This window comes from Belonocnema kinseyi, chromosome 2 (assembly GCF_010883055.1).
Source record: "Belonocnema kinseyi isolate 2016_QV_RU_SX_M_011 chromosome 2, B_treatae_v1, whole genome shotgun sequence".
Taxonomy (NCBI): Eukaryota; Metazoa; Arthropoda; class Insecta; order Hymenoptera; family Cynipidae; genus Belonocnema; species Belonocnema kinseyi.
In genome coordinates, this window is record NC_046658.1 from 101,302,347 (window position 1) to 101,313,813 (window position 11,467).

At 30.8% G+C, this 11,467-nt stretch overlaps 1 protein-coding gene across 3 annotated transcripts in view; it reads left to right on the forward strand.

Moving 5' to 3' along the window:
• Positions 1-11,467, forward strand: part of LOC117168377 — a 55,822-nt gene that overhangs the window by 6,029 nt on the left and 38,326 nt on the right. For all 3 annotated transcript variants that reach the window (XM_033353978.1, XM_033353979.1, XM_033353981.1), the window contains exon 2: positions 10,882-11,080. In XM_033353978.1, the coding sequence (XP_033209869.1) occupies positions 10,889-11,080 (192 nt within the window). In that variant the 5' untranslated portion in view covers positions 10,882-10,888. The remainder of the gene's footprint in view (positions 1-10,881; positions 11,081-11,467) is intronic.

An 11,467-nucleotide genomic window follows, 5' to 3' on the forward strand; every position in this document is an offset into this window, starting at 1 on the left:
CCCCGTGCAAAAATGAACAAATAAAAAAAATCCAACTCTAACCAAAAAATGCCTTTGACATGTTGGGCAGATAAGCCTGTGACAACATTTCATCACAGAAATGTTTTTATAATAATAATGTGAGAACTGTGATAATATTAATAAATTGAAAATGTATGAATCTTCACTGTGAAAACTGCAGTCATCTTCTTCGCCATCTACAACATCAATTTCACTGAAAAAGTTTATTGCAAATTAATTTTACATTGTAATTTTTATTGTTAAATAAAATAAGTACAATATTTACTTGATCGGCTCGCTTTAACAAGATTAGATGAAATTCTAGTGCTGAATTTGGGTGTGAATACCAAGGTTTATTAATATTATCAAATTTATACATTACCTGAAGTTCTTTAAAAATATTTAAACTTTTATCGAAATATCATCAATTTCGAACAAAAAATGAAATCATTGATTTTTCGTCTGAAAAAAATTAATTTTCAATCAAAAAAACCATTTTTTACAAACTGTTAAATATTCGATCTAAGAAAGTATTTTTTGAAAAAATTAAGAATCTTTAACTAGAAAAGTTGAATTTTAAACAAAATAGTGAAAATTTTCACCAAACAGTTGAATTTTTATCTGAGTTAAAGAATTTTTAATCAGAAAAATTAAACTTCAACAAAAGACGAATTTTCAAGAAAAACGTATTTCAATTTTCATCTAGAAAATATAAACTTTCTTCCCACAAAATTATTAAATCTTTAGATAAAGAGATCAATTTTAAACTAAAATTATGCACCTTGAAGAAATGGATTCTTAACAAAGAAGTTGAACAAGGTAGTCAAATTTTCATAAAAGAAGAATAATTTTCTATGAAAAAAAAATTAATTTTCAACACAACAAGAATTTTCAATCAAATAATTTAAATTTTTACTTTAAAAGGAAAAATTTAATCCAGAAATGGAATAGTTAAATTTTAATTTAAAACAGTGACTTTTCAACTAAAATAAAAAAGAACTTTCCACAAAATACTTGAATGTTAAACAAAAAAGATGAATTTTCAACTAAAATGATGAATTATAAAAATGGACTCTTACCAAAGGAGTTTAACCATGTAGTTAAATTGTTAAACAGAAAGAATTATTTTCTGCCATGAAAGATAAATTTTAAAACAAGACATGAATTTTCAACCGAATATTTGAAATTTTTAAAATAAAAAATAGAAGTTTTAAAAACCAAAAAACTAATTTTCAAGAAAAAGACGAATTTTCAAATAACCAAATTTAGTTTTAAATCAAAATGAATTGCATTTTCAACCCACAAATGTCAACTGAATATAAAAAAGTTAATTTACAACAAAACCGTTAAATTTTCAACAACAAAAAAACAAGTTTTAGCGAAAAATACTATTTTTCTACCAAGAAAGTAAATCTTCACCAACAAAAAATGAATTTTCAGCAATATACATACACGGTCTTTTAATTCAATAGTTAAATTTTTAAGTAAAAAGGATAAGTATTAACTCAAAATGAAATACTTAAATTTTAATTCTAAGAAATGATAATTTAAGTATTTTCGTGAAATGTTTTTTTTTCATTAAGAATTAATTTTTTACTGAACATTGAATTATTTTATTCATTATAAAAATGTATTAATCTCTGTTAAAAATTCGTGTACTTTTTGACTATGTGTTTGAAAATTCCTTTTTTTTATAAATCAAATTATCGATGGAAAGAGTGAGAAAACGCTGTGCAATATTTTATTAAATGATGAGAGAATTGAACAAGTTGATAAGTTCGTATACCTTGGTAGCTTATTTACTAGGGACGGGAAGATAGATGAGGAATTAGATAGACGAATAAATGAAGGTAGGAAGGTTATTGGTAGAGCAGGTCCCCTTATCAGAAGTAAAAATATATCAAATAAAGCTAAACTGGCAATACATAATTCTATATTTGTACCGACTATACTATACGGTAGCGAGACATGGACTTATCAAGAAAAAGATAAGAGTAAAATTAACGCAATTGACATGAGATTCATGCGCATAACAAGCGGGAAATCCCTAATGAACAAAGTAAGTAACGAGATAATTCTAAAAGCATGTGGTGCAGAAGAGACGCTAGTAGACACATGGAAAAGAAATCGGTTAAGATGGTTCGGACATGTTGAGAGAATGCCAAATGAACGACTAACGAAACAAGTGTATCAAGGTAAAGTAAATGGCAACGTGCCCAGAGGTAGACCGCGGAAAGAATGGTTACAATGTGTGAATGAGACCCTACTTAGAAGAGACATAAGAAGTCACAGAAACACGAGAGCCTGCATGTAAAAATGCATGGACATAAAAGAAGCTAGAGAAGTATGCCAGGACAGGAAAGTATGGCGGAAAATAGTTAATGAGAAGAGTGTCAGTAGAGAGAATGACGCCTGAAACAAAGACCTTGGCTATTAATGGACCCAAGTGGGGAGCCTTACATAACGACTTCGTGAGGTTCTTCGCTTGGGGTGATTGCTAGAGAGATTGATCAGCAACCTGGGTCGGAGCAGTGTTGCGGAACGAACGTGTTATTTACTTAAATAGCACGAGAATTCTGGATCAATCTGAAAAATCTCTATCCCTTCCACACACTACTCCTTTCCCCTGCCGAGTGAGTCACGCCTACCTCGAAAGGGAAACGGCTTAATGGTGTAATAAAACAAAATTACGTTGTTAAAAGTTGAACTAGATTGTTAAGATTTCATTTTTTTGTTAATGAAATAGAGATGCATAATAATTTTAGTAGAGAATTTATCTCCTTGATCGAACAATTGTCGTTTTTGTTGAAAAATGTTTTTTTCTTCAGAAATAAATTATTTCAGCGAAGAATGTGTAACATTATTTTTGAATTATCACCAGAATAATTAAATTTTTGAAAAAGAAGATGTTTTAGCTAAAAATATTTTTTTTTCACCCAGAAGATTTGGGTTTCGAACCAAATAGTAGAATTTTTAACTGAAAAAATGCTACAATTTTATTCAAATAATTTCAAAAAAGTGATACGTCCTGAAAAAGGTAGGTAGGCTGAGACTCAATGGCCTCCATACAATCTCAAGCATGCTTTTCCTTTAAAAAGTGACTTATGGTAACTGTTTCTCAAAAAAGTAACTAAAAAGTGACTGAAAAAAGTGCTTAAAAGTGACTTAAGTGACTGCGTGGCAGCTCTGATAATTCTACTTACATTATACTAATTCTTCTAATAAAGATATTTTTTGTCAATAATTATGGAAATAATATCAATCAGCTTCAAATAACTTTCAAAATTCCCAACGCTTGTTGGTGAACTTTTTGCTGTGACAAGTAATGAGCCAAAACTTCGAAATCATCTAGTGCATCCAATAATTAAGTCATAAGATATTATTTATTTCCTTATTTTCGTATTGCAGTTATTCTTATGCAAAAAAGGAAATCAAATTCCAAATGCTTCCAATGTCCAGCATAACCTCAATAGTAACAACTATCCAGTATATTTTAACGATCGTATTTATTTCTTAATATTGTGTACTTACTTCGGGTAAATTTTCGAAGAGCGCTGACATAATTCTCACTCTGATAAATAAACGACACGTTGTTTTTGCACGCACTTGAATAATTTTTTTCCTGGCAACACAGATTTTGCGTGCACCAAGCAAAACAAAGGAACCTACCTATATGATATGTTGCACGCGCTCGTCCGAATAAAGAGAGCCTCTCTACAGGCGCATCTCCTAACCCGAGGCGTTCGAGTCATTTAGCTCACCCTTTACCTTCGGGTGATATAAATTGCTCGTTAAGGGACGAAATGAATTAAACTGGCCATATAAACCACTCGAAGTGGAGTGATACAACTTCACACTATTTCATAGAGTGAAAATCTCGCTCGAACAGATTAAGAGAGAACTAAGAATTACTTTTTACTAAATTTGATTAAGTTTACAGTTCTAGTCCATTCACTCATTAACAATAAACTAAATTTTATATGACTTGTTAAAATTTTTTAATTCTTTTCGAGACTAGATTTCAATCTCCCGCATATCCTGAACCATACCGAATGTTTCCGAACTAAAAAATTCGTAAAAAATGGCGGCTCTGGGCCCTTCAAGTAGGCATGCACTTTCTGCTCATCAAATTATTTTTTTTTTTATAAATAAAAACGACTATAATTGTTACCATAAAAAAATCTTCAAAAATTGGATAGAGTTTGATGAGTTTCTTGTGAACTTTAGTTAAATTTTGATTCCTAGAGAGAAATGTTATCTTATAAGGAAAAACTCACCAGCGAATCAAAAGGCTCAGTAGTTCGCCCCAGCGCCTAAAGTAAGCTAGAAAATTGCAGCGCAAAAAGACATAAGACGCTAAATTGGACGTTCATGTCTCCTAGCCTCTTATGTCTTCTTTCGCTCGAGTTTTTAAATTTACTATAGGCGCTGGCGCGAACTGCTGAGCGATGATTCGCTGGTGAGTTTTTGCTTATAAGATGATATTTCTCTTTGCGAATAAAAATTTAATTAAAGCTCACAAAGCACTCATCAAATAATATCCTATTTTCGAAGATTTTTTCGATGGTAAACATTATAGTTACTTAAAAGAAAAGCAGTTGATGAGAAGAAACTCACTAGCGAAACATCGTGGCTTAGCAGTTCGTCCCTGAGCCTATAGTAAAGTCGAATACCAGAGGGCTATGATCCACTAAAATCATTACTGCTTCTAAACTATTTAATATCTTCATGCCAAACTGTTCAAAAATGTTTATCATAACTTTCTCTAAATTTTTGTTTCAAAAAGTTCTTCCTCCCATTCAATAACCTGAGTAAACAAAACCCTAGAATAATTCTTCCAAACAAAGATGTTTAAATTATGATTATTCTATCAGGCGTAGAACGTCCTGAGGTGTAACCGGCGAACTGAGCTCAAGTTGAACAACTTAAAAAAAGTTTCTTACTCTCAAAAAGACAGTTTTTACTCTAATCTTAAGATTAAGAAAAAAACATTTTTTTTTCACTTAAAAAAAGATACGTAATAAAACTTAACACTAGGATCCTTATTCTATGCAAGCCCTCAATTTGTCTACAAGACCTAGCGAATTTTTCAAATAAGATTGAGAAAGTGCAAAAAAAGACTCTTACTTTATTTGAAAAAAATTGAAAAATTTGAAAGTGCTCTTAAAAGTCTAGTATGGTACCTAAAGGAGGAAAAGGGGATTTGCCTCAGGGTGGCTAGACGTTTGAAACCAATTCTGTTCTGTGTTTGCACCCCCAGCCTTTCGGGAGAAACCATCCCCCTAAAATTCTTTCGATTTTCTCGCACATCGACTCGTTTTCACCGACTTCAGAAGTGGAGAGCGTTATGGCTTCCAATGAGAAGGATAATTTCCGCTTTTTTGTACCTTTCCTTTCAAATACGATGCAGATTGAAATAAGGAAGGTGGTGAGGAGATAGATCCTCCAAAACTACATTGTTGGGGCTCGATTTTTTATCCGATTTATGCCTTTATCGGTTTTTCGTATTCATAAGTATTTTTTACTGAAAGATGAATAGAAATTGCAATATTGTATCACAAAAAAATTATTTGACTAATGACTAGTGAATAAAAGGTAATCGACGTTTTTCAATCGTCGTACTAAATAATACTTCTCAAATATATTTTACATGAGAAAATATGAAAAAAATCATTATAACACAAAAAAGTTTTTTTTTAATTTTCATGTTATGTCGATATTTGTCGAGTGACTTATAAATTTATTTATTTCCAAGTTTCACCTCGGTTTTACTTGCATAATATACAACCTTATTTCAATCCTCCGGATTTTTATATAAACAAAATAAATAAAAAATCTCTTTAGTTTAACAGTCTCTTGAAATTAATAACAAAATAAAGATGCATGTATTCACTATTGATTCAGCCAAGGCATATTTCACTGATAATTCATGTTAAAATTATAAAAGATTACAATTTCTTGTTTAGATAGGAAATCTAAGGATAATTTTATACACAGTTAGTATAGGTGTTTTCAATTTAAAGAATAACATTTTAAAGTAAAGTATTAAAAAGTATTTATAAATTTTGGAAAAAAACAATTTTGTACTATTTACGAGACGAGTCTGTAATCATAAATTACTTTTCTTTTTAAATTTATTTTGCTTTACCGATAGACGTTAAAATCTAGAAGAAACAGGTCACATGAGCGTAACATCAAATTAAGTATAAAAAAAATGTAGGAACAGACAAAATTTCTTAGTGATTCTCATTTCTGTTCTGAAACTTTCAACTCGATATTGCGATCCGTGTGAGCATAATTCAGATGCGAAAAAATGTGAAAATTTTTTTTTGAGGTTGCGCTTAGATGGTCTTGATAAATGGTTAAATGGTTTGATAATCTGTCAGAAAGATAAAGTAAATTTTAATAGTAAAACCCAGATTTGTATTTTTCCACGGAAGACTAAATGCACGATGCAAGTGCTAAATAAGCGAAATATTTTTATTCCAAAAGGGTGGGGTTTTGAAGAAAATCGGCTTACAATATTTTTAGAAAAACCGCCCATTTTCTTCTTAACCTTTAATATTTTGATTATTTTTTGCAGATTTCTAAAAAGGACAAGGTCAAAAGTTATCAAGGTTCATAGAAATAACTTCTATTTCATGTTTTAAATAACCTTAAAATTTTATTTACTTATAACTTTGCGAACATTATTTTCCTCAAATAGTAAGATACGTGTCAGCTTTTTTTTTTAAACAACGTATTTGAGGGGCAGATTATTTTGTGATGTGAAGTGGCACTGCCTGTATAATTTAAAATGGATTCAGTTATGTGTAAAATAATTAAAGAACGCTTATAATTTTTGCGAAAATTAAGCGACTTCTTTTTTTAAAAATAATTTATATATATTACAAGTTTTTATTATAAGCAGCGAAATTGTTACCACTTATAATAACAGGGGTATAGTTATCTTATCATAAGAATTGACTGGATAAGGCTGGACTTAATTTTAGTGACATCGACGTGTCCAAATGATAAGGCTCCATCTGGGAAAATCCAGATGAAAAGGTCCCAAATCGTGGAAATGAAATAATACGGTACTGCAAAGTTGAGGTCGCTGATGATTACAGTACAATTTATATAGCATTTTAAAGCTTCGAGAGTTCTCCAATCGATTTAGAACCCTTTCTTTTGGTCCCTGTGAGTTAGCACCATTTCATTTGGTCTCTTCGAGATAGAACCTTGTCATCAGGACACGTCGCTATAGACAAAATCAAACGGCTTTCTTCAGCTTAAAACGACTTAATTAGAGTCTTGGAACAAAATATTATGAAAAAAATATTGTTCTTCAGTTTTTATTCTACAATAAATGCACGATTTTTAAAAACTAGCCGCAAACCGGGGCTAAACGGTGCACTTAGTAACTAAAAATTACCAAAATCTGTTCATGATTTTTTAAATGAAAATTAAAATAACAAATAAAGTTTTGCGTACATTTTTGAGCCTTTAAATGAAAATTAAAAGAATACATTTTATGCGAATAATGATAGATAACAACGGGAGACGTCCCTATATTCGACGAATAAAAAATATCGGATTATGATTCCGAAGGTGGGAACAGTCATATTTCAACTCTTTTTTGTGTTTTACGATCGGACGTTTTTAATTTCCCAGTGTTTTAAGAAAGAGGGGATGCAAACTGTGACAGAAAAGTTATGCTCGGCGTGAAATTAATGCTTTTCCGAGCATTGGGGCTTAATAGGTCGTTAGATACTTAAACGTATATATACGTACCTGCGTACGCCCAACTGTAACAGTTGCGCTAGTAGATTTATAGTAGGAAAGACTTCGTGGAGAGAATTGAATCAAAGCTTTCAATTCTAAGAGGCTTTTGTCTTCTCATAACTTTCGTTTGATAGCATAATGTATATTTTCCCAATTAGTTAGACACGTCAGATTTCTTCAATTTTTTAAAATATAGATCACAAATGTAATACCTATAACCAGGGTAATTATGGATCGAATAGGTTTTAATTTTTGTACAAATATTGTAAAATTTTTGAAGTTTTTCACTTGGTCAATTTGTAGCGTGAAGTGTACTCTGTATTGGATTACCCGTATGTATATTTTCAGATAGCCTCCACGAGGACCATCTCAATTTTCCTCTTTACTACATTGGCAAACTAGGAAGGCTTCACATAGGATCGACATGCTCACCTTCGAAGGCCCCATATAGTTTGCCCATGAAAGACTCTTAAAGTAGACCTCTGTAGTGCCCAGCCTTGTCCCCTGTAAGGCCCGAATAGGCCCTACAGTAGGTTTCCCCTTTGTTGCCCTGCAAGAGCATTAAAATCGTTTTTTAAATAGACTTTAATTTTGAGTCATAAGCGGTTATACAAAATTAACATTTATATAAAGGACGTCTTTTTTAAAAATTAATAAGCTCTCAAAGTAAAAGTAGTTTTATTTTATATTTATCACTTTTGATTTAAGAGGCTTTGTATATTATGAGTGCAGTATGGCTTTTCTATGTCAAAAGAAAAAAATACGATCAGGTGGTTCTAACCTCAAAACGCCACATTAAGAATACACTAACGTATAAAGTAGAACAATTACACATCTTTTGTGAAAGAATTTAAATTGTACTTTGTACTTTTCTAAAGTTTGAAAAGGATTCACAAAATAAGTCACAAATCCGCAACTCAGCATCGTTTTATGCGTACTTTGTTAAAGTGTGTGCTGGCGAAAGCAAAGTGACGTCTCAGTGAATCATTGGATTATGGCACGGAACGTAAGAAGCGGAATCCAACCGGATCGAGAATCTTTTTAGCTAAATAAAAATTGTATGCATGTGCATTATTTTGAGGTTAATTCGTTTTTTATCTCTGTCCTTCCGATATTTTGGAAATTATTTATGAAATAAACTTTTGTTATTGCCTACAAACAAGGTTAGTTCTGGGAGACTAACACTGAAAAAATCGATACTAATTTCCAAGCGCTATGCAAATTAATCACATTTTGCGAAGTACCACATGCCCTTAAGAGCGTAGTACATGTTCAAATTTTCAAAAAATTGATTCTTTTAAAATTGCAGTCACGATATACCCTTAGAAATAAGGTAGAAACCTTCTTTTACCTCAGGGCGTATTGAAAGTAGCCGAAAAACGAATTACTCCGCAAGGCCTCGAGCGGTCGAAAGGCCCAATCTTGCGTACTTTAAACTTTAAACGCCTTTATCTTGAAACGCACTTTTTTAGGGTGTTCGCTACGATTCCAGCAGATCTACTAGATAGATTTCATTCAACCTTTTTTTTTAATGTTTGTAAAAGATTTATCTATTGTATCATCCTCGGTCATGATTTTCCAATAATATTTAATAACAATTTGACACAACAAATGTTGAAAACACGGTTAAAAAAAAAAACAAAAAAATTTTTTAATTGACTCTTTGTTTATTTATCAATATTTACTAATGATTGAGTATCATACGATAGTCACTTCTGGACTTTTTGAGAATCAATTGGGTTCTTGTGTTTCAGATCATCCGAATTTGAGATATCATGGCGACCGTTTTTTCACATGGCTTCTTCAGATCACCCATATCTTCGCCGGAAGTATATAAAAAATGAAAGGAAATAATTTTTTTCTTAGTGAAAATTAGGTCCTACAACATAATAAATAATTGCAAATACCAAATAAAAATTAATGCAAAAAAAAAATTATTGAAAAAAATGTCCTTGAACATGTACTACCCCCTAATTGCAATATTTTTAAGTTAAAATTAATGTAGTCAAAGTGAAATGAAGTTTCAAAAAATGAACTGGTGAAATTTTCAGAATGTAAATTACTCATACATTACATTCCTAATGTTTAAAATATTATTACAAATGTAAAGCACTAAAGTCGTTGTTTTATTTTCCACATTGTTTGCGAATAAGGTAAAAAAATATTATGATGAAAACGTTTTTGGAAATTTTTTATAACAATTTAATCTTTTTTTAATTATTTTATCATCTAAATTCTTGAGCAGCCTTGAAATTTTTTGTTGAAAATAATAAAGGGGCAAATAAATAGGCCCCTGTGAGAGCCCAGCTAGGCGTTTTTACAGTGTTTCACCATTGTGGGGCCTCTATAGGACCACTAATAAAAAAATGCGATGCTTGGCAATTTCCAATCTAGTAGGAGTGAAGGGCCGCAGAACAAAACTAGATAACCAATATTTTGATCGCAAATGAGTTTATTGCATAAAAATCCTTAAATTATCAATTACGCATTCCGTAAGAAGAAAATTTTTAAATTATTATCATTTATTATTTTTTTGTACGGACTTTTAGCCGACGATGAAACCCATGAAGTATTAATTTCAATATTCTCAGTCGATTTTCTCGGAATTGAAAAACTTTTTTTACATAAAACGTGATTCCCCTGAGTCTTAAAACTTAATTTTTCAAAATTATGATTCTATTTTAATTTTAAAAATAAAAATTTAATTTTCCATTGCAAACAACTGCCAAGCATTGTCCTATTTTTAAAGTAAAACCTCTTTTATCCTGCTTAAATCACTCTTTAATTTGATTCTAACTCACAGATTCATCATCATACATTTGATGAATGATATTCCAAGTTTACCAACAAAAATTTTCAAGTTTTTAGCAATATACAATATATAATCTTTGTTCGGTGCGTTCCGTCTTCCTGCATTGCGTCGCGTACGTGGTTAGACGTTTAGACGACTGCGCATTCTAGTCGACTAAACGGTTTTAATTGTTAATATTTTAAAACTACTCGTTTATTTTTAATAATTAATTTAACTTTATATATTAAAATTTGTTTATAATAATAACTGAAGATCCTGCACTGATTTCGCGAATTTATTTAATAAAATATGTATGTTTTAATTAGGTCGATTATGACGATCGGACTGGTATCAAATGTGCCATATTTCCACCTACGAATCTGCTTCCTAGCTCTCGTTCTCTACATTATTTCCGCTTCAGACGGGAGCAAATATAAACAGGATATTCAGAAGATAAATAGACAGTCTGAGGAATCATTAGCAGAGGGAAAACGACCAACAGCAATGAAACACGAAGAAAATAAGGCAAGTTTCAATTTCAAACTAAAATTGATTTCGAATTTAACTCGTGATACTCTCATTTTATGAAAATATAACGAAATTTTAAATAGAAACTAATATTTAAGTTTAAAATACAACTATTAGGTTAGCTCAACAATCTTTTTTCTCGATTTTCTATAATCCTCCATCGGAAATGGCTTTTTGTTTGAAGCGAAATAATCCTTTATTTTTAAAAGATTAAAAAATTAATGTTTATAAAAGTATATTCAAAGCTATAAATGTGTTTTAACAAAAAATTCACCTTCTACAGTTTTTAAATATTCATTTCGGTAATTTTAACTTTTAACTATCCCATTCTGTGCAATGCAGAACATTCTTCATCGAGGTACCATATGAACCTCAATTCTGATT